The sequence below is a fragment of the Poromitra crassiceps genome, assembly GCF_964638095.1.
Source record: "Poromitra crassiceps genome assembly, chromosome: 18".
In the NCBI taxonomy this organism is placed as follows: Eukaryota; Metazoa; Chordata; class Actinopteri; order Beryciformes; family Melamphaidae; genus Poromitra; species Poromitra crassiceps.
In genome coordinates, this window is record NC_139636.1 from 12,333,199 (window position 1) to 12,357,364 (window position 24,166).

At 43.8% G+C, this 24,166-nt stretch overlaps 1 protein-coding gene across 1 annotated transcript in view; it reads left to right on the forward strand.

Moving 5' to 3' along the window:
* The window catches only part of c2cd5 (C2 calcium dependent domain containing 5), a 38,023-nt gene that overhangs the window by 9,081 nt on the left and 4,776 nt on the right, over positions 1-24,166 (forward strand). The window contains exons 9-26 of the mRNA XM_083654963.1: positions 221-309; positions 3,456-3,564; positions 16,491-16,605; positions 17,120-17,218; positions 17,352-17,463; positions 17,582-17,661; positions 18,003-18,189; positions 18,290-18,454; positions 18,872-18,916; positions 20,150-20,290; positions 20,385-20,448; positions 20,920-20,981; positions 21,074-21,169; positions 21,279-21,368; positions 21,476-21,554; positions 21,638-21,730; positions 23,691-23,723; positions 24,063-24,164. Of these exons, the coding sequence (XP_083511089.1) occupies positions 221-309; positions 3,456-3,564; positions 16,491-16,605; positions 17,120-17,218; positions 17,352-17,463; positions 17,582-17,661; positions 18,003-18,189; positions 18,290-18,454; positions 18,872-18,916; positions 20,150-20,290; positions 20,385-20,448; positions 20,920-20,981; positions 21,074-21,169; positions 21,279-21,368; positions 21,476-21,554; positions 21,638-21,730; positions 23,691-23,723; positions 24,063-24,164 (1,761 nt within the window). The remainder of the gene's footprint in view (positions 1-220; positions 310-3,455; positions 3,565-16,490; positions 16,606-17,119; positions 17,219-17,351; positions 17,464-17,581; positions 17,662-18,002; positions 18,190-18,289; positions 18,455-18,871; positions 18,917-20,149; positions 20,291-20,384; positions 20,449-20,919; positions 20,982-21,073; positions 21,170-21,278; positions 21,369-21,475; positions 21,555-21,637; positions 21,731-23,690; positions 23,724-24,062; positions 24,165-24,166) is intronic.

The following is a 24,166-nucleotide window of genomic DNA, read 5'->3' on the forward strand; positions in this document are numbered from 1 at the left end:
CTATTTTATAAGCATTTTACGACATGTCTATGGGAAAAGAAATGGCAGATGAAAATCTCTGGTACAGTGCTGAAGCAGGAAGTGACGTTCACTTTGCCTCTCTATACTCACTGTAATGTCAAATGAATGGAGGTGACAGCTTGACCGGCACTCGAGTCCACTGACCTCCCCTGTGTGCTAGAAGTGATGAGATTGAAGCAGGACTCTCTTCTGTGATCAGGAATGGGCAGCGGGGGCAGCGTCGGGAAGGAGGCGGGGCCTCTGAAGACCCTCCTCAGACAGCAGACGCAGACGGCTCTAGAGCAGAGGGTACGGCGGCACTCGCACACACACACACACACACACACACACGCGCACGCACTCTCTCGCTCTCTCAAAAAGAGCTAATCGATCTCAGACTACATTTGACACTTTCACTGATGTACAACATGCCAGGTGTCGAATGTTTATATGTGGAGTGAGTCTGTATAACAGCAAATAATTAGAGCTGCAACAATTAATCGTTTAATCGATTAGTCGATCGACGGAAAGATAATCGACGTCTATTTTGATAATCGATTAATCGTTTTGAGTAATTTCTTAAGACAAAAAAGTTATTTTCTGGTTTCTCTCCTCTATAACAGTAACAGTAGTTGTGGACCAAACAAGACACTTGAGGACGTCATCTTGGGCTTTGGGAAACACTGATCGACATTTCTTCACCATTTTCTGACATTTTATAGACCAAACAACTAATCGATTCATCGAGAAAATAATCGACAGATTAATTGATAATTAGAACAATCGTTCGTTGCAGCCCTAGAAATAATGTTCCCTTTCTCTGTCCTCTTCACCACTTGTGCTACTCAGGGAGCGTCCTCCTCTGGGTTAATGTTAAACGCCGTGGTATGTCCCATGAGTCAAACACATGTGTGATCTCTGTGTCTCCCTCTCCAGCTGATGGCCACAGTCCAGTTTTAATCAGCTCCTAACCCCGCCCTCCCCTGTTTGTAGATCTGAGAGGGGGGGAGGCGGGGTTGAGCAACATGGCAATGGATCATGTGACCTTGTTTTCCTGTTTGCTTGGCGCCCACCTCACTCCAAAAGACCCACAGATACTTAAAAGGGGGGGAGGGGCAGAAGCTAGGAGTTGTGTTCCATTCAGCTTCGAAGGGTTGTGAGTCTGTGTGTGCGTGTGCGCGCGTGTCTGTGTCTGTGTGTGTGCGTGTGTGTGTTGTGGATGCTCATGTCGAACGCCTCCCACCTTTCTGACTTCTTCTCCTGAGCTTGTACTGGTTTGCTTTTCAACGATGGGAATGAGCACGCTCAGTTCATCATGTCATTCGTGCCTCCTCGCTCCTGAGTGGAAAGAGCTGCCCAATCAAATCAGTAGCTCGCCTCATTTGCGCACACTGGAGACGGAAGAAACTAATGCTAGTCCTACCTGCTTTCTGCCCACTGCCACTCATTCACCCCAAGGTAGTCCTACCTGCTTTCTGCCCACTGCCACTCATTCGCCCCGTGGTAGTCCTACCTGCTTTCTGCCCACTGCCACTCATTCATCCCATACTTGCATGATTGAAATTCACAAGTAATTTGTGAGAAAGTCCCCCTGGTTCTCTCTAATGGCGGTCATCAGTTGAACCTAGAATGAGCAGGAAGATGCCAAGAAACACTTCAGGTATTTCCTACTCCTTTTGTCCATGAATGCATGGATTTGCATTACATCATTTGACTTAGAGGCGGACGACCAGCTGTCCTGTTGGTGGAGAGAGAGAGAGCTGAATGAGAGGCAGAATCCTGCTCCTCAGCCGGGACCCTGTGGCTGTGTTACGCCCACTCCTCTTTCACTTTCACTTTCAACTTCTAACCTAAAGAATGTATTTATTTAGATTTGAAAAGATTGGATCAGACACCTAAGCAGTGATGCGTTACCATTACATCCGAGTTGTGTGGATATGTTCCATTGCATTTGCTGTAGGGATGTCAACCGATAACCGCTTACCCGATAACGGACCGTTTAAACATTAACCGATTAATACTATCAGTTTATATTAAAAAAAAACTGTTTACTTTACCCCAAGTAATAGAAAAAACAGGTTTGTTGGATGGTAAAAGAAAAGTAAGCTATACAATCTATTTCTTAAATAACTCATGCAGGCGACGTGCTGTGTATTGTGTGTAGGCTATCTTCACATTTAATTGTCATCCTCTTCAATTCAATCTCCAACCAATCTTGTCGGTTGTTTCGGTTAATGAGCGTCGGTTGTCGGTCAGGGGGAAAAAAATCATTTTTGCCACCATCCCTTATTTGCTGCGAGTTTTGTGTCCGGTTTACACCTCTCCATTTCTTAAAAAGTGTCGGTTGGAATGGAGCAACTGGGGAGTCCTTGGCTGCATGATGAGGGGTTAACTTACATCCTCCATTTCAATGCATGTTGACTCTGTAACCATTCATGAATGCTACCTGGGTCTGCTGCCATGCATACCTCCTATATGCTTCAGTAGTACTGTCTTTTCCCCTTTGATCATTCAAAATAAATGAAAATATTCAATCATAATCATTTTTTTCAATGATTAAAATACATTTAGTTTGATTGGCCTTGATTTGAGAAACAAATTTGCATATCACAGTAGCCACCTTTTCGGGTCTGTTAAATCACTTTACATCCATTTCTCTATCTGTTTTCACTATACGTATGTAGGGTCAGTACTGTCATTGAAAACCACCTGGAAATGTCATGGCTTTGGAAACATATTGTTCTCCGGGCCTGGAAAACTGATAATATGCCCAAATGTTTTAGAAATTTGTTCACAAATCTTTCATTTTCAACCAATAACTTCATCATAAAGCTTGGTTACTAGTAGATCCATCGTATGTGTCTTTGGTGAAATAACTGAAAAGAACAAACATTAACTCACACCTAGCCAAAACAAACTGTCAATCGAACCTGCTATTTATTTATGCATAATATATATTTAAAGCATCCACATGATGTTTACGCTAGGGCTGACCCAAATGCTTCGAAGCTTCAAACGATGCCATTGGTAATCGATTTCCAAATCAGTATCCGAATGCTTCGTTTTTCTTCTTAAATGTATTTTTAAATAGTAATCCAACATTATTCATTATGTATCAACATTAATTATTACTACTTATTCTCTTAGACAAGGACATTGTGCCTCACAGCTCTCATCTAACGTTTCTTACCAGCACTGAAACTGCGACAGTTTGACCATGCAGCCACCAGGGCCTACTGTACTGTGTTTTTTTTTTATCCATTTTCGTTTAAATAAAAAGGCAAATCTTTGAAGTCCGATTTTTCGACGTGCCCCGTAGCCCCATGCCATCGAAGCTTCCAATCTATTTGAATACTTGTCACTGAAGCTTCGAAGCCCAAGAATGGTATTCGGGGACAGCCCTAGTTTACACACCCAAGTGACCTCTGAATGATGTGGCCGTTTTCTATCTACAGGAGTTCCCTTTCTTCACCTTGACATGGTTTCCACCTGGTTTCCTGGTTCATGTCGGCGGGGTGGTCAGCGCTCGCTCTGTCAAGCTACTGGACCGCATACACAACCCCGGTGAGTTGTAAGCAAGACAAAGGCACCATTACATGTCCTTATGTGTCTCGTCCATTGTCCTGTTAAACAATATGATCTCTGTGGTGTGACTGAGTGGCCAGTCTTGTTGCAACCGGCTGTCAGTAAATGCTGCCTGTTACAACCACTTATGTTGAACAGTTTGTCTTTATTTGGTCCCAGTATGAAACTTTCATTGTCCCCAGAGATTATGTTGAGCGACCTTCTGAAGTCCTTGTAAGAATGACTGCTTCCAAAGCAGGTGAAAGCTGTTCCTGGTTGCGTTCGTAGGCTCCATCTGGAATTATTTACTTTTAATGGACAGAATGTTGCGGTAGGCTAACCCCACCTTCTGTCAAATATCATTTGATGGATAGGGGCAACTTTCACCTCATGGGGTTTGACTGACTGCTTTTTGTATTGTGTATGTAGTACCAGTTGTGTGATGGCTGTCTGTGTGGGTTTGTGTGTGTACTATGGTGCTGCCCCCTGGAGGTGAGGTCCAGTAGTGATGCATGGCTCTGGTGTGCTGCTGCTTCTGCTGTGTGGTATTGTTGGCTGCAGGTGGCACTGTGGTGAGGTTTCTGCCGAATGTGGTGTCTTACATGTGCTCTGTTGCCTTGGTTGTCAAGTAGGCTCCTCATCCCTGTGTCCAAATCCTGATGTTTGTGTATTACCCCGGACTTTTGTTTTCAGTAACACTTGCATTAATGGAAATGGGAATTAAGGGCAGTTTATAGTCGAGATTTGATCTTCACCACTGGCGATGAACATATTCTATCATCAGACGCAAATTCGCAATGACATGTTCTTACTTCCAGTGACAGACATCTGTCATTGCTGCGATGGTCATTGCGCCCATCGCTCAGACTTGTTGATTTGTTGATTAATAACATTGATTAATTCTCTGAGCTTAAATTAAACATGATCAATCAATCAATAGGGATTCCCCGATCACGTTTTTTGCTTTGTCTATGAGCCATATCTGTGGATACCAATAATTTATTTGTTTTGTTATAGCAGCTGGTATAGCAGTATTATAGGATCAACAGTTTTCCATTTTACATATTCATCCGGCATCAAATTGAATCCTGGTAAAAACGAAAGAAATAATCTTTCGTAACACTTTATAATAACGGCACACTATTAAGCATTAGTTAAGTATTAGTAAATACTTAATTCATCATTTATAAAGCATTGTTCATACATTACTAAGCATTAGTAAGTCATTCATAAAGAGTTCACAGTTATAAATGTTTTATTCCTGATTCATGAACGAATCTATAATGTATTTAACCATTGTATTTACCATTTTAATAAAATTTATTAATGCTTTGTAAGTCATAGATAGTCCTCACTTTAGATGAAGTCACACAAAATACTTTACTAACAACTATTAACTACCTTAATTACATAGGGCATGTCTAGGGGGTGGCCAGGGGTGACCCCAAAATCCTGATGGCATCGGCGTCTGCGTGCGACATTACTGTCTTTCAGAGGCTGTAGCAGCGGGGTCGTTTTTAAAGCTAGAGGGAAGAGTCTGGTACTATATGAAACTAGAAGACCTAAGGCATCTATTGGTATTAGCCATGTCGTGCTAGCTTGTTCTCCAGGGAGCTAAATAATGCTCCAAAAAAAGTGGCATGGCCATTTTCAAAGGGGTCCCTTGACCTCTCCTCGAGATATCTGAGTGAGAATAGAGACTGCATGAAATAGGCCGCGCCCATCGTTGGGGAAAGCTCTCCATTCACTTCCATACACCAGCGTCATTTTCCTTGAATTAAACATGGCTAAAAGCTGTTGCGTGGTGGGCTGCACAGACAGCAAATGTAAAAGGAAATCGCCAATTAAAGTTTGTTTTACTCTCCAGCAAAACAAGGAAGCCGTTGAAAAGAAAAATGTGGATCTAGGCTGCAAGGTGAGGACTGAGCCAGTTCCTCTCTATAAAACAGATGAGTTGCGTTCATGTGTGATGGGTCTCCGGATATTTTGCTCTACTGACTGTCAGTAGGCTACACACAGGGTACAAAAGTAATATGAAATTTCACTTGTTAACTCATGATAGTTAACTTGGCATCAATCCACTTTAACAGCAATGTCATGTCAGTCACTCAAACTAGTCTGAAAAGCAGAGCTGTATTTCAGATTTTTAAATATGAAGTGAAATGATTGAATATCAATATACCGTATATGATCAAGTGATGTTACTGGTAAATGTCAAAGTATTTCACGCCAGGCCAATTTGTGGGATCATTTATATCAGCTTTATTGGAGTGACATCAATGAAAAAGGACATTAATGGAGGCCATTACGTTTTTTGTTTTTTTTCAATATACATTCTCCTGTCTGAAATAATTCTTTGACAGATTTGTCTACCGTACTTGAAAATAGGAAAAACCTTGAAAAATGGAAACCTGGAAAAGTCCTTTGATTTTTGATGTTACAGTAGGCTATATGCATCTGGGACATCCTTAATCATCCACATAGCTAGATATCTGTCTGTACATTGGGTCAGGGATGTTCAATTGCAGCCACACCAATTTGTAATGTTTCACACAATCTTTCTTATAGTGGCTTTTTATTCAGTTGAAATACAGCAATAAATATAAGACACTCCGTGGATGCAGGGAGTACACTGCAAATGGCAAGGATCCACCAGTAGATGTCACACTCCCATTGCTCGAATAGAAAGAAAAGCAGGGTCACTGAGGCACTGGCATGGGCTGCTATTGACAGCAGACCCTGGCTCCAGTTGAACATGGACACACCCGAGAAGAAGCCAGCCAGCTCCACAGCAAACAGGCTGAGGGTGACTGACAATGCAACCACCAACGTTCTGTCTGCATCTTCGTATTGCTGTTGTGTGAAATCCAAAGGCAAGCAGGCTTTAACGTTGTTCTCCCTCGACCAAAAGATCGTAATAACGATGACGAGGTGGGCTGTGATGGTCAGGAAGCGTGCTGGGATAATGTTGAGTGCAGACATGGCTCCCCTATCCAGGTGCTGCTAAGGTTGCAGGTTTTAACCGTTTAACTTGAGCAACTGTGATGTCATCAGTGATGTCACTCGAGCAAATGTGATGTCATCAGTGATGTCACTCTTGCAATTCATGTGATGTCATCAGTGACGATGTCACAATGTCTGAATGTGAAGGTGTGTCAAGTGTGTTCTCCTGCTAACAGGCAGTCATTATGAAGATTAATGTGTTTTTAACAACTAAAATAACACCCTTAAATCTTTGATGCATGTCATTCATAACTAGACCTAACTGTGTCTGTAGGCTACAGCACAACAAATTAGGAAATAACAACAATAAACACAATGACAACAGACACACAAAAAAGATATATAACTACGTAGCCTATCGTTGGTTACCCCTGGTAGAAACACAAATATCAAGTATAAATGACAGAATCAGTCATTCAAAATAACCAGCCAGTCAAAACATATGCCTCCCAGTAGGGCATGAAGGAGGACGGAACAATACCGGATCGGAACCGGACCGCGGCGCTTTTGGTGGCATCCATACAGCAATAAGGATATTGTGCTGTTTTTCTCACAACCACTGACAGTAACTGCCGGATTCTACAGGAACATCTGCTGAGTAAAGTGTGATACCTAGTGATAAAATTCTGTATACCTAATTGGTGTATGGTTTAATATCAAACTGGTTTGACGATTTTGACACTGGCCCAACCCTAACCCGGATAAGACGTGTAAAGACTTACAAAACAAACATGTCTGTCTGCTGTTAGTCCACTAGCGGGCTAAGCGAGCTAACCACACGACCCTTGTCCTGGGACAAAGCAGCTATCTCATGTTGAGGTGAAGCCGTGTTTTAGTGGAAACAGCTCATCGTCACCTTAACATTACAGCTTGGTTTGTTAGCCGCTGCCTCGCTAACTAACCAGCCAGTCAATTGGTAGCGAATGCTGCAGCTAGCAAGCTAACGGCATTGTAAATTCATGTTGAGAGAGCTACTGTAACATTGGCTAGCCTCAGTGAACCAACGCAGCTGTGGTCTGACACTGACCGAACTCTGCTGTAACACTCAGCGTGGAGAACTGAAGTAAAACGCTGTGAACCCGTGACGAGCCGCCGGGGTCCTCGTGCTCGGGTGGCCGCTGACAAACAGCTGCAAGGATTGCTGTTGCCTCCCCCACGAGGTATTTCATCCTGGCATCCATTACAAATGTGTTGCATCGTTCTCACACACTTTGTACAGTCGTAGTTCCACACCCTGCCCACATGTTTTACATTAGTTTGCATGTGACAATGACACAAAAATGATCACGGTTATCAGTATTAATCGCTGTATTGTTAAAATGTGCTGAAAATGTTCAAAAAGTACTGCTACACTCACTGAAATCATTTCACAGAGGCTTACATTGAAAACCACAAATAAAATTAGCAGCGCACTCCACTTTTAGTTTGAATTGTTTTGCTATTTCTTTTTATATCATATTAATCTAATTGTTTTTATTAATATATTCAACAAACACAACATAATTTACATAACAACAAGAGAGAGAAAAATGTAACAATTGAACACAAATCAGAAAACTACAATGCAGCAGCAAATGGCGAAGTCACATCAGCGATAGGGGTGTAAATCCCAAGTTTTATCACGATACAATATTATATACGTAGATTCTTTGGACAACATTTGCTTTGTTTGCATAAACATTAAAATAATAAAATGCTCAATAGGATTTGGTGCAATTTGGGCACATGACGCTCACTTTTAATAACCGGATTAAACAAGCGAACCGCGCTCTGTACACCAGCGATAATGGCGGTAATCACACCTACATGGTTTTAATGATAATTACAATTTGAAACAGTAATACTAACCACCAGGAATTTGATCACGGTTTATCATTAAATCGTAATCGTTTCATCCCTAGTGATGCTTCACGGTCAGCTTGCTCTCATTGGCTATTGCGGGTTTCTGCTCAATATTCCATCGCTGTACCTTTCACACTATAGGATTCCAAATAGGGGAGGAGATGATGTCTGTGAAGCCCTCACACTACAGGATCATTTGGGCAGATAATTGATTCAGAGCCGCCTTCAGTCGGGAAGACCCCCACGATTCGGACCAATATCGCCCGAATCATCCTCTAGTCTGGTGCCAGCTGTAAACTAAGCTCTAGTCTGGTGCCAGCTTTAAACTAAGCTCTAGTCTGGTGCCAGCTGTAAACTAAGCTCTAGTCTGGTGCCAGCTGTAAACTAAGCTCTAGTCTGGTGCCAGCTGTAAACTGAGCTCTAGTCTGGTGCCAGCTGTAAACTAAGCTCTAGTCTGGTGCCAGCTGTAAACTGAGCTCTAGCCTGGTGCCAGCTGTAAACTAAGCTCTAGTCTGGTGCCAGCTGTAAACTAAGCTCTAGTCTGGTGCCAGCTGTAAACTGAGCTCTAGCCTGGTGCCAGCTGTAAACTAAGCTCTAGTCTGGTGCCAGCTGTAAACTAAGCTCTAGTCTGGTGCCAGCTGTAAACTGAGCTCTAGTCTGGTGCCAGCTGTAAACTAAGCTCTAGTCTGGTGCCAGCTGTAAACTGAGCTCTAGCCTGGTGCCAGCTGTAAACTAAGCTCTAGTCTGGTGCCAGCTGTAAACTAAGCTCTAGTCTGGTGCCAGCTGTAAACTAAGCTCTAGTCTGGTGCCAGCTGTAAACTAAGCTCTAGTCTGGTGCCAGCTGTAAACTAAGCTCTAGTCTCGTGCCAGCTGTAAACTAAGCTGTGAGACTCCTTCCTATCGAAGTCCGCTCAGCAGCTTGAGTCATTTTGCCCATTGCTGGGTTTAATGGTCTTTGAGAATATGTGAGAATTTGGGAAACGGGGGAGTGCTGATGGATGTGGGCTGGGTTAGGATAAACGGGGTTCTCTTCAAATATGAACAGCGACATTTAAATCATTGAGGTTATTCTACTAGAAGAAGAAAACCGATAGTCTTCCAGTCTAAACTGTGATCTTTTGTACAGTCTTCTTCACTCCCGGATTCAAATTGGCTCGCAAAAACCATTCTGAGAAGAGTCCCATTCATTGTTGTTGTGCCCGGTGTCCCTTGTGTCAGCTGTAGAGCAGACGTAAGCTCCGAGTGTGTGGTAGAGATAGCCCGCTGCTGCATGCATGCGCATTTCTTTGCCCCCTTTTATAGTTTCTCTTCTCCTTCGGTCTTTCTAAATCAGGGCTAGACCTGAATCTTACTCTCATCTCTTTTCTCCTCTTTTCCTCATCAGTCTTTTTCTTTAAGAGTCATTGTTTTTTAGTAGGCTTGAGTTTAGTCTGTCCTTGCATAGTGACTGTGTGGAGTGCGTTGTTGTGTTGTGCTCATTTGTTAGATTGTCTTTTCTTCTCTCTCTCTCTTCTTCTGTACTAACGGTGTGTTCTGGCCCAGCCTTGGGTAACACACGCTCAAAAAAACTGCTAGACTGGAATAGTGTGACTGCAGGTATTTCCCCCCTTCTACTGTTCTCAAAGCACAGGAGTGATGGCAGCTCAATGAAGTTCTCTGGCAAACAGTTGTCCTGCTGCTGTGCATCCAAAGCTAACCTTACAACTAACCTAGCTGTACCCGCAAAGAAATTTGATATTAGTCCGCTAGTTTCTGGATGAAAACTAATAAACGAATTAATTCGTTGAGCTGCCATTCTCCTTTCTCTAATCTGTGTGAGTGTGCTGCTGAGCTGAGTTGAGCATGCGCTGTTACCCACCCAATACCATCCTGCCTGGCTAGACTCTATAACCCCCACCCAGCTCCTACTGCACAGAAGAGCTGCAGCTCCCCCTAATGTTGGCTCAGTGCTGTTCTAATGCTTCCTCAATCAGCATCGTGGTCAAACCTGTCTAGACCAGAGTAGGTTTACTATGGAACATTCATAGTGTCACAATAAATAAATAAATACCTAAATAAATGTGGAAATATAAAGAACAATAAAAAAACAAATTGGAAATAAATAAATAAATAAATATATATATATATATACACATACACATATACATATACATATATATACACACATACATACACACACAGAGAAAAAGGTTGATAAATGTGCTTTAATTGCTGTATTTCTTCCACATTTATTTCCCTATTATATTTTCTTTCACATTTATTCATTCATTTATTTCCACATTTATTTTTTTATTCATTTTTATATTTATTATACATTCATCTTTATCTATATATGTCTTTGATTTTATTATTTCCATATTTCTATGTATCTATTTTCATATACATGGGCCTTTATTTATTTCCATATATATTTTTGCATTTATTTCTGAACTTATTTCTGTATATATTTCCCTATTTCCTTTTCCTTACCAGCCCAAACTATTAATCAACTTGTTTTGGCGTGCCCACTAGTTCGAGTAATCACTTCCAGAAGATGCATTTTTCCAACCTTTCAAGGAGCCCCTAGTAATAGACCCTTCTCACGGGGGCCATTTTGTGCTGAAAAGGCAGGGCAAACACAGGTGCAAGCAGAACACTAATGAGGGTTTCCAAATTCCAATCATGGAAGTTGGAAACCCTCATTAGTGTTTTGCTTGCACCTGTGTTTAACCTGCCTTTTCGGCACAAAATGGCCCTCGTGAGAAGGGTCTATAGCTCTGGGCTGTGCAGTGATTTTGGTGTACTGGCCAAGCTCAGAATTGCAAGTGACATGAAACCATGGGAGCCAAAATTACTTTTCCCAAATAGATACATTAGAAAAGAAATACCTGTAAAACTCTGGAAGAAAAATGTCTGGACATCGCACAAAGCCAAAAAGGACTCTTTGAATGATCAAATTTTAAATCATTCTGCCAATTTTTCTTTAGAAGCCACAAAGCACCATATAAAGCTGTATTTTCTGGAGTTCCCTGAACGCACCTCTAGGCCACGGGACGTTCTATGCGCATTCACTACTCCTAATTCCACAGATAGTTGACAGGCTTCATGGATAGCTGACTGTTAGCACAGGCTTTTAGCTGTATCTATCAAACTAGATCATGTTAAACTCAACCTACAAGTCTGCTGAAGTACTGTAGGTGTACCGGAAAAGACTTGAGAGCAATGACAGATGGTTTCTCTTTTGGTGTATTTTCTGTGCCGATAAAATAGGTCGCTTGCACGCTAGCTAATATTGCTTTAGTTAGTGAACTAGTAGCTACATGTAGCATGCATAGTATATTTATTTATCTCAAAATGTTTCAGTTTTCAATATTATACAAAAATGTAAAGGGAAAACAAGGCAATACAGGTGTGTGTGTGTGTGTGTGTGTGTGTGTGTGTGTGTGTGTGTGTGTGTGTGTGTGTGTGTGTGTGTGTGTATGTGAGCATGTGTGTGTGTATGCGTGTGAATCGTCACACAGTCTCAAGAGTTCAATCAGGTTTGGAGTTCAATCCAGCACCAACAACAAAACAGGCAACTCAAAACCTGCTCCGGGTTTTACCGCAGACATCCACAGAACAACAAAACAATGAAACTTGATACCACAATGTCTGTAGTCGCAGTTCAGTAACCCAGAGTATAAAACAATATATAAACAGCGACAGTGTACTGACCATAGGCCTTATGCTGAAGGTCACGTGAAATTCAGAATAAGGCCTATTGGCATCGTTAGGGTCATTTATTCGGGGCTTTACCTTCTGAGCCTAACCCGAATATTTTTTTGAGGGGAAGAAAACAAATCTTTCAAGGGCTTGACACTGTTGGACTGTGCCGCTCCTCTCTATAGAAACTCTGTGTGCGTTTCTGCTTGGCCCACAGGCTTGGCTAGTGTGTGTGTGAGTGAGAAAGAGGGTGGGGTGGAACCAGTATGCGTCATGCCTGTAAAAAAGATGGACGGAGTGTTTGTGACGTCACCCATGTGTTTGTGGACTCATGTTTTGAGCGCCTCCATTTGGGTTTTGGCTGCTGCCATCTTGGTTTTCACACAGCTTGCGTGAGACTGCACGAGACAGCGTGAGGCGGGGCTTTCCCACAGAGCCACAGCTCCGCCTGCTACTGGTCTGTGATCGGCGAGCTGCACAATCACTGGACAGGCGACCTGTCAATCACGGCCAAAACATTGTGTTTTATATCATCTATTTTACTCTAAACGGGCGAGTTATATATAATCTCACACATCTCGTACAGGTCCCATGAAAGGGGAAATTAGCTATACAGACAAAACCGTTTTTTCAACCACGCTGTAAATGGCTTTATTTACAGTGTTTTCCGCTTTGGCCAAGTTCTCCCTGCTTGAAGTACAGACGGGTCGGCGGAAGCATTTGAAAATGTGTTAGTCCTGCATTGGTTTCAACGCGGAAGTAGAAAGCTGCCATCTCGCGTCTTAACGCAGAGATGTCAGAGGTCCGGCCCGCCTGCAGGATTTCATCTGGCCCCCGAGATGTTTTGGGTGGAGAGGAACAGAGGAATCATCCTCGCCCTGTTTTCTTTTATTTTGTGGCACTTTGAATGTTCCATAGAATAGGTTTGCACTGTGACAAAGAAAGAGCCACTGACTGGGCATGTGCATCCTTAAGACCCCAAACACACCAGGGGCCGGTTGCACCAACTGGTCTTACGACTGGTCTTAAGCTAAGTTGGTCGTAACTTTACGACCTAACAGCTACGCCGGTTGCACCAAGACGGCTTAAGCCTTCTTTTCACTACGCCCAGGCGTAACTCCTACGCCTGGTCAGGAGGAGGCGTAGCGCCTGCCTGTAACAGAGATCTCCGTGTCTTATCAGCGGAGACCGTTTTGAGTCCTTACCCTGATCGTCGTAACACAGCCAGTTCTCCGTCTTTTGAAGCATGCTGTTAGATTACAACGAACTAGTTGTGTGGCTTAGCCTTCCAAAATGTTGCCGTTAATTTTTTAGAATGTAATACATAGAATTGGGAACGTTACATTCAATTTCATTCAGACTGTCTTTCTGGCTCAATCGCCGCCATTTTTCCCCCGGAGCGAGGGAGGGTGGGAGGAGGGAGGGTGTTTTACAGTAGTGGCTGAGAGAGCGTAGTGGCACAGTGCTCCAAGCAGGTCGCGAGGCACATTTTTTGCAACATCATCCAATCAGGGTGCATTCCCTGGCAATTCACATGGACGCGCATTGCTACGACCAGCATAGTTAACACATTGAGTGCCAAGGACGTCTGTGGACGTCCTAAAAAAAAGTAACGAGAAGTGCCAAGGACGTCTGTGGACGTCCCAATATCATAATTCATATTATTCCATAATTCTGCTGTTTAAGGTCGTACCCAGCCAGTGAGCATGAATCCCTTCAAGGGATCACACGGCGCCACCTTAAAAATCTACACAGCAGCTGCGCCACCCTAAAACCTTGGCGCTCAGATCCTTTACTTTGTGCAGGAGAAAGCCGTGATCAAAGGGGAAACCGATGCATGCTGCAGCCAGAGCCATATAGATTGCTCTGTCTGCAGCTGACAGTTGGCTGCGATCCGCGCCCACAACTGAGCTCCTCTGCCTCTGTCTATCTGTCTGCATATAGTTTCTCCACACGATTACCTGCCAGAAAGGCAGCACCCGACGCCGAACGGCCAAACCTTTTCCTGCAGTCCCGTTTGCCATTACCTTGTCGCGCTGGGATCCGCCCGGGAGCCGCCGTCAGCCGCCCGGCGCAAAAACGGAGGCTGCGAAAATAGACTGTGTGCGTGTGGGGAGGAGTTTGCAGCTCAGGGGGGGAGAGGGGGGGAGAGGGGGGTGGGGCACGCAGGCTGCACAGAACTACACCACGTCACTACATCAGAAAATATTAGCTAGAGTCAGTGAATGTGCTTGAAATTAGAGTGCAAAAAGTATTCATAAAAGTGACTTTATCTTGAAAAGTAAAAAAAGACAGCAGAAAACCCTTGAAAGTGCTCTTCTTTCAGAGGCTGTCATTTCATAATGGAACTGTCTAGAAACAAAATTTCTTCTTTGAAAGAAGCAGGAGTGTCCAATGTTTCATTAGAGTCCAGCCCTGTCCATATAGCCCTAATAGAAAAAATTCTATAGCCGTTTTCAACTGAATGGAAGTGAATCTGGCACAGGCTCCAGACAATTTTACTGAAGCGCTGTGGCACTCAATGTGTTAAGACCAGACGTAAGCCGTGTTGGTGCAACAGGCGTAAGTCCATGGTCTTAACTAAGACCGACGTAGGAGTTACGACCAGTCATAGTTAAGACCAGTTGGTGCAACCGGCCCCAGAAGCGTATCCGACGCTGAAGCAACGGCTCTCGGAGGCCGTTTCATTTCGGCGTCCTTGTTAACAGGAGAGGCATGAAGTCAGTGCAAGTTGTGACCGGCGTCGAGCAAAACCGAGCGCTTCTGGGGTGAATGGCGAGGTTCCTACTCGACGCTTCCGTGATGCGCCGCTGCTTCGGAGACGCTTCTGGTGTGTCCCAGCCGTAACTCACTGGGCCGTATTCATACTGAGAGAGATGGAGGGAGGAGGAGGAGGAGGAGGAGGAGGAGGAGGAGGATGGCTGCCTGGCCCGGTTGAGAGAATGGATCTGGGATGTATGAAGGGGAGTGAACGGAGTGAAAGAGGTGAGTCTGGGGGATGGAGGAGGTATGATATGGAAGGGGGGGGTGTAGGTATCTGGTCTAACTAGGCTCTACGTGGACTCTGTGGTGAATGAATATGGCCCTTCTCTGCCCATGTGTTTGCACGTTGGTGTCCCCGTGCCTGTGTGACATGCTCCTTCTGTAGTAAAGGAAACCTACTCGTTGGGTCTAATATGCCTGATCATCAACTTTTTTTTACTCATTTCCTCGGTTGATCTCTCTTTATCTCTCATTCTTTCCTTTCCCTCTCTCACTATAAGCAGACTAGTTTCTCTCTTGTTTCGGGGGCTCTGTCAGCAGCATGATGTGGCCTTCAGTTCCCAGGGAGTCATGGGGTGCAGCTCAATACTCTAATGTAGCTTCCTTCTCGTCTTCATTACTCGATGATCCAGAACTACCGAATGAGTGAAATGTATTCACTCATCCAGGCTCTTCTGAACAGTGTCACTGAAAGCCGAGTCAGTATTTGGAGCAAGGCCTCATGAGACGATTGAAACACGCCCATGGTTTAGCCTTCAGAGATTGTCCATGACTATGATGAAGGCTCAATTCCAATATAGTGAAAATGGCATCTTAGTTCCTTGTCTTTTCACCTCGTCGCCACCAGTGCAGGAGACAAACTTTTTTGTTGTACACCAGCAGTCAGTAGCTTTTACATCCCAAAACTCACCAGCCAACTAGATTTTCAGAATAGTCGGACCACCAAATGTTGCCTACAAAGAGGCGGGTCAAGTAGACGAATGACCAATCACGGCCAAAATCAACCCACATTGGGCTGGTGTCTGGTGTTTACCTCTCTCCTGGCTTACTCTGCCTGCTCGTCGCCTGTCACCGTCACTGTGGCTGAAGGAAAGGAGACTTGGAGAAGACATGGGGAGACGATCAATTTGGGTCTGGGATCATGTGCAATGCATTGAACAAGTGCCAATGAGAACGATGCAGACACAAAACTACCTCAACCTAACCTAAACATCTGACTTCGCCTTCATCATCATCAATGTCATTTCCATTGTCACATTGTTTTTACAAACTGATAGTTGGTGAAGTGGTTTTGGCTTGCTTTGATGCACCATTGAACCCATAGTTGTTATAATTCAATCAAAACACTGTACTGTTGTCTTGTTTAATTTAATCTTTAATTCCTGGTAAGTCAAGGCAGCCAGATTAGTATATTAATCAGTCAGCTTTTCTGTAAGTAGGCGTATAGTTAAATATCTTAGAACTAGTTTAGACAATTATCCTGTGTCAGTTTAGTACGTTTCTATGCTGACAATGGTAGTTATTAGGTTTAGCGTTCGCTCCTTAGTTAGCATGCATATTCAGTTTTTGATAGATAATTCCGTCAATTGGAAATTCTCTATGAGAGTATGTTGGACTTTGTATTTTGTGTTTTGCAGATGAGCCAGAGACTCGGGATGCATGGTGGGAGGAGATTCGCCAGGAGATCAAATCTCATGGCAAAGCCCTCGGTTGCCATGCTGTGGTTGGATACAGCGAGAGCACAAGCATCTGGTATTCACACACACACACACACACACACACACACACACACACACACACACACTCTCTCTCTGGCCTTATGGTTTTTCTCTTGTTTTTTCTGAAAATGTTCTTTCTTTTCTTTTATTCTCTTTTTCTCTATTTTCCTCTTCTTACAAAATGTGATCATTTGTATGTTGTAATTTCGATACTATGTTTTAATTTGTACTATGTTGTAATTTTGATACTCCTTATCTTTCTTCTTACTAAAAGCCTAACTAGGGACAGGAGTTGGAAACTAGCAATAGCTAATAAACCCTGTATGCAAAACATCAGTTACTTTAACTTGTTTGTAATGAGTGAAAGGTTACTATGTTAATAACTTGCATTGTCCCTATCAAATAAACTATAAATAAACTAGTTGACCCGTGGGAGTTGGACCCAATACATACATTACAGTATTCAATACATTAGTAGTTGACTTGGCCTAAACACACAAGGTCACTCTCCATCTCCCTCTCTCATCCTCTTCCCTTCCTGTATGTAGTGAGGAGGTGTGCATCCTGTCAGCGTCGGGCACAGCAGCCATCTTGAATCCTCGATACATGCGTGAAGGCTGTCTAGACCTCGGTAGCAGTGACCACAGGTTGTCTTTCTGCTTTGTGTTTTTAAAATGACTGTCATGTTTGATTCAGAAATGTCATTTAAATGCTGGAGAGGCAGGAGGTTGCGTGGTGATGAGCTGTGGAGGCTGATGCTAGACCATGTGTTGTTCCCAGGTTTGAAGATCCGTCTCCCCCTAGCTGCGGCTTCTGTCACATCCCCTACGATGAGCTCAACATGCCGTTCCCTGCCCAGCTCACATACTGTTACCACTGTAGACGGCAGAAGGTCTCAAACTCATGTTCTTGTTGTCTTCTGCATCAAACACTCTTACTGTTTTGTGCATCTTTGCTTGTCCCGTTTACAAATGCACCCAGGCCAATAAAGTGTGCATGGATTTTTCCAGGTTCCTGATGTGCTGTTCACAACCATCGACCTTCCACCAGAAGCAGCTGTTACAGGGAAGGGCTGCCTCATCCAGGCCAGGTAAGACACGTGTCAGTGAAACATGCAATGCTTTTTTTTTTTTTTTTTATGTCATTATCATGGTTTGTGTATTCTCAAAATACAGTGTACTGATTCTACCAATTTGAAAAACATGTCATGTACCCCTAGTACAACATAGTGAATATTATTGAAGTTGTTAGCTATCTTATGTCCTTTGCTCACAAAATAGTAACATTTTTGTATAATAATGATAATTAGTTTTATTTTTGAAATATTGAACAATGAACTTCCGGTAAAAAAAATGATCTGTTCCCAAAACAGATATTTAGCTGAAACCCTAATCATGCCTGTCGCTAATGCAAATGTCTACCGTCTCGTAGACTGTGTCGCCTGAAGAAGAAGGCCCAGGGAGAGGTGAACGCGACGGCCATCTCCAACCTGCTGCCGTTCATGGAGTACGAGCTGCACACGCAGCTGATGAACAAACTGAAGCTGCGGAGTATGAACGCTCTGTTTGGCCTACGCATACAGATCAGTGTTGGCGAGAACATGCTGCTCGGTCTGGCTGTAAGTTACACTTGTGTTTGTGTGTGTGTGAGTGTGTGTGGGAAGCCATACATGTGTGTGTGTTGCAACATGTTGCTAAAGTCTGTGTGTGTGTGCTCAGTCTGCCACAGGAGTGTATCTGACGGCCCTGCCTGCGCCCGGGGGGATCCAGATCGCGGGCAAAACTGCCGGCGAACTGAGCAATGACCACCACATGTTGGCCATCCAGAAGAGGATCAACGACACCATAACCAAGAACAAAGAGATCTATCAAATCAACCCACCGGTGAGACACGCATGCATGGCACAAGCATACACAGTAGCCTGAACCTATGAGGGGAAGGCTCTGGAATTCAATCTGTAAACCGCCCCTCGTTATATCAAATGTCCATTGCTAAGTAGGTCTGTGTAGTATTTTATTTGAACACTAGAACAGCCAAGGTGTAATTTGGAATGACATACAATGCGGCCCGCTGAGCCCATACTCCATGGCTTTTCCTTAAATGATGTATTCGTAGTCATTTCAGAAGGGGAAAAACCCACGGTTGTGTTAAATGTGTACAATAAAATCTGATGGGAACAGTGACCTGTTAGAGGAGGATAGACTCTTGGCTGTTCCCGTGTTAAAGACGTGTATAATATGATCTGTTCTCTGTGCATCCTGATGAACTGATCCCTCTTGTCTCTCCCCTGGTCATTAAAGAAATTATTTGCCCTGGACCCCGAGGTATTCCACGGCATAAACATGGTACTGAGCATGTCAACTTTCAGCTGTGAGACGCAGCAAAGCATGGCAGATATATTTCACTCTTCTTAATCACAAGTCTACACCAGCTCTACTCCTGTATAACCGCTCTTTTATTGGGGGATGTTGGGGGAGCAGGGCAATGAGCGTAACCCACCCACAGTCACCTCTTGAGAGCAACCCATAGAGACACTGCATGAAATAGGCCACGCCCATCACGGGGGAAATCGCTCCGTTCACTCCCATTCACCAGCGTCATTTTCCTTGAATTAAACATAGCTAAAAGCTGTTGTGTGGTGGGCTGCGCAGACAACAAATGTAAAAAATCGCCAATTAAAGTTTTTTTGTACTCCCGAGCAAAACAAGGAAGCCATTGAGCAGTCGCGAGAAGAAAATGTGGATTTAGCTGTCAAGGAAGTAAGTTGGAGTGTTCATCTTCCATATATATGATCTTTGTGTGCACGTGACATAGGAGAACGCCAGCGCGTCTGATGCCATCTGTCTGATGTTACACCAGCGTTATTTTCATTAATTTAAACATGGCTAAAAGCTCATGTCATACTATTTCACTTCAGGCCACCATGTGGGACACTGCTCCAGGCCAACTGAGTTCATTTTCTCGATGTACCTTTCCCTCTATGTTGGAGGAAGTGTACTGAAATAATCTTTTGACATTATCTAAAAAGAAAACTGTCCAAATCCCTCTAAAACCCCGCAAAACTATTTCTATCTGACGAGAGTTCCTCCGTTCGCCCCGGTTAGCCGCGGTTTGTTTTGCTAGCTGCAGTCGTCAGGCAGTGCTTCCTTGTATTTTCCCCCCGTCTTGGGCGTGGCTTCTGAATGATGACGTGTTTTGCAGTGTCTCTATGCTAGTCTCATAAATCGAAGCCTTTCGTAATCTGCGTCATAAGATTTGTAATATGACCATCTCCACCTCCACGTTTCACACTCACTCATGTATGTTGTTGTGGTGGTGTGTGTTTGCGTCACCCCTTACTCTTTTCAGATCCATACTCAAATTAACAATAGCCATGTGTGTGTAGTGGTGGTACTGCTGATGGGGAACTTGTGAGTGTGAGCATGTGTGGTGTGTTATTAACATAGGCTTTCTACTAGCTGGCCAGATGTGGGATGCTGCAGCTGGGGGCTGTTTTTTTTTGGTGGTGTGGTGTTCTTCTCGGCGGTGACGTCCATCATCTGGGATATCCAGTCTACGACGGTGTGCCTTGTTTGCAGGAGCTGACGGAGGAAGCAGTGGGCTCTCCCATCCCCGAGTCCAGGCAACGCCCCAGACTCTTCCGCTCCCACTCGGAGAGTTCCGACGAGACTTCAGAACTGGACCTCTCCCATGGCAAAAAGGACGCCTTCGTCCTGGAGGTGCATACTGCATGTATACAAAAAGACGAAAGTCACTTATAGCGCAGACGTGTGTCACCCTGTTTCTTATTTTGTTGGCTTTTACTTCCTGTAGATTGATGACACCGATGCTGTGGAGGACATCCACTCCCTCCTCACAGATGCCCCTACCCCTGCAGGTACGTGCCACCCTCTGTTTGGTAATGGCCTGCTCCGCAATGAGTGCGTTTACATGCACACTCGTAAACTGTTTATTAGCGGATTTCTAGAGTTACCTGATTATTCGACAAGTGTCATGTAAACAGCATCCTTTATCGGATAAAGGCCGTTCTCAGTTGATGAGAAAACCCATAAACACACCTAGGTTACTGCTGAGTCATCAGGTTTATGTCCACTCACACACTTTGAGGTGAGTTCCCGCTATTTACTAAGTGCATGTAAATGCGGAAATCAGATTATTGATTGATTGATTATTCTCAGTTATCCGTTTATTGTTTGCATGTAAACGCACTCACTATCTATAGTACATGATTACTCACTGCACATGCTCAGTTACCGTTATCTCCTCATCAGGTCAGTGCTCTAATGTTTGCTGTTATTCCTGATGTCTCTCTCCCTCCACCTTTCCATTTCCACTTTTGTGTCACCAGGCTTCTTCACCTGTAACACTGAGATCATGCCTGGGATTTACAACTGGACTTCAGGACTACAGGTCACTCTCTTGTGCTCCCATCATTACATCAAATAGTAAAAAAGAAATCTATTTCTTTGTTAATTTCCTTCTTTGTGTTTGCTGTCTTCCAGATGTTTACATCAGTGAGGGTCTTAAGGTTGAGTGCCAATCTTACTAATCAAGGCCTGAACAAGATCTTCACTGACCTCTGTGAGAATCTGCTCAAGGTAAGCAACCCCTGAAGTATTTTAGTAAAACTCTGAAGAAACGTTCTTTTGTAATGGGCACGGTGAATAAAGAGCTTAAAAGTCTGCAATTTCAATTGGTGTGTTTCAGAGTTTGTACTTCAAGCTGCGCTCGATGGTCCCCTGCTGTCTTTGTCATCTCAACTTAACCGTAGCAGTGCCAGAGGAAGAACTCATACAGGTGATGGTTATTATGAACACTGAAATTATATAGCAAACATAAGATGAAAATTCAGATTTCTCACCTTCTTACACCCTCTGCTGTATCTCTCCCTCCCTCCCTCCCAGGTCACAGTGACGGCAGTTGCCATGAGTTTTGACAAGGACCAGGCTCAGGAGAGGCCAGGAGACAAGACCAATGCCAAAGGTCTGTTTGGTACACATGACTTCTGTTGCGGCGCGAGTATGAAATGAGGCTGAAGCACTAACCAGCTCGTGTGTGTCTTTCAGGAGGTGGTGAGACTGAAGACCAGCTGCAGTTTGCCATGGAGCTGTGCGCAGAGACGTCTTCCGCCAGCAGTCAGCCGTCAGCCAAAACCTCAGGTAGCCTTTTAACCTTGAACCCGTTGCTCCCTCACATCTCATCTGCCCTCCTTCGCTAACAGGCTCCTCCCACTCCTCCACTAACACTTCAGGTACAGTCTCTTTACTCACGCCGGCTGCAAAAATCTTCCAAAATCATCTGATGATGGTACCTCCAGCAGGTAAACAACAGTGATGTCCCCTGTGTTGATTAGTGTGATGTTGCCTAGGTGAGACGTGTTCTTAAGGTGTCAGAAGGCTCTTGCTACTGATGTGGTGGGAATGGACATCTTAAAGCATCATGGCTGTCCTTCCACATGGCTCAGTACCTGGACATAGTAACGAGAACACCCTAGCCTAGCAACTGCCGTCTATTAGATTCAAGATTCAAGATTTTTATTGTCACTCCATGGTACAAGTATCACGTGTGAAATTCTTGTGCTGTGGACTCCGTTTACAACATAGTACAAATGTGACAGGGCATATGAGTGCAAAAACAACAAGAGACACAACAAGCAATAAGGCAGTATAGTGATAAGACAAGTCAGAGACAGTGGCATATTCACTGCACATAGGTGCACATGTCCTGTGCATACTTTAGCTTTTTTTTTTACTTTATTAATGGGAGAATTTGGATTTGTAGCCTGGTAAACCATACTGATCACGTGAACTCATGTTCTTTCGTTCTTCAGCTCACTCTCGCCTCCAGCCATTTCCAGACATTACAAAGTCCATGGGCCAATCAGGGACTTGCCCTGTAGTTGACAACGTAACAAGCCAATCAGGGATGCTGCTGGCAAAACAGTATGGCAGCTGCCGAAGCAACGAGCAGTAATGTTAACGTTAGTCGAGTAAACACAGCCATAAGTGCAGTTATTGCAGAAATAGACTCAATAACAGCAATTAAACAAGAACAAGAGTATGTACCATTGGAGTTTCTCAGGAGAAAAGACATTGTCAGCGTTCTTCCGAGTGCCTTTGGGTTGGATTTGGCGACGCTGATTGGCTGAAGGAGTTGTCTATCGAGGCAAGCACACTGAAGTCGATGTGGGCGGAGCCGGAGAATGAAACACAATGTGAGTTCATGTGATCAGTATGGTTTACCAGGCTATTGAATTTGGACATCAGATGATAATTGGACGAATCAGCGTGACATCACGAGTCGACAAGAGCAAAGTACTTCCAGGTGCCACTGCAACAGAAAATAGTATGAAATGAAGCTGAAAAGCTGTGCCAAACAAACGTTAATATCTCAAAAACTATACATCACATCGCTTATATTTTGACATTGTGAGTGAGAGCAGAAGTAGCTAAGGGTTTGATGTATAATAATACATGTATGTAGTGTTTAAGTTGTGTGTACTGTCGCAGTTTTAAAATGTGTGAATTTAGTCAAACGTACAGCCTGCTAGAGTGAATTCCTGGCTCCCTAGGCTAGGGTGCCTTTATAAAGGTTGTATAAAACATCAACTGAGATTGGAAACAGGAGGAAAATCCAGGCACTCCAATGGAAAAATCACACCGAGGAAGGACTATGAATAAATTAAAAAGCTTTTATTTTAATGGCACTGGCACATAGACTTTCTTCTATGAGCCATTAAAAATAAATGTTTTTTAATCTATTAATCGCCCTTCCTCTGTGATTTTTCCATTGGAGTGCCCCGGATTTTCCTCCCGTTTCCAGTTTGTGTTCCCATTTTCCAAGAGCACCCGACACTTCTTTTTGGGCCTCCTTTGGACTAGAGCTACCAATCGTTTTTCTCTTCTTCATAAACTGTGACTTTAGAGTCCTAAAAGTGGTGCCCCGACCATGGACTGCTGTTTAAAGTGAACGAAGAGTTGCATCCGGAAGTATAGCCAATCCAATCCATTCATGCTGATTCGTCCCATATGTGTACGTGCGTGGTTGACAGATATCTCTTGATTTGATCGCTTGATTTCTGTCAAGTGCAAAGGTAGATGATGATTTGTGTGTTCACAGGTCTGCCAGAGAGTGCCAACATCTCATCCAGAGGTAAGACTTCCTCCTCCCCTATCATCCCCCCACCCCACCTCCCTGCTACCATGACTACTACACTGCCCTGTTATGATTTCTCATCCTTTTGTCTCGGACAGAGTTATCCTGCACCGCTCCCAGACCTCATCCACTTTTGTTCTTTTCTGTTCTTCTTTTGTTTTGTTTTGTTTTTGTCCTGTGTTTTTTCTTTTCTTTGTTGTTGTTGTTATTGTGTCTGTATGTATGTATGTGTATATGTGTATGTGTGTGTGTTCGGTTTGTGTGTGTGCTGTGTGTATCTGTTGGTGTTCTGTGTGTGCGTGTGTGTGTGTGTGTGTGTGTGTGTGTTCTCTCCAGCTCCCTCCGTTGATTACGGTTCCTTTGCAGACAGATGCAGCACCTGGCTAGAGCTGCTTAGGCTGAAAGCTCACACCATAAGGCGCGGATCAGTTAAGACAAGT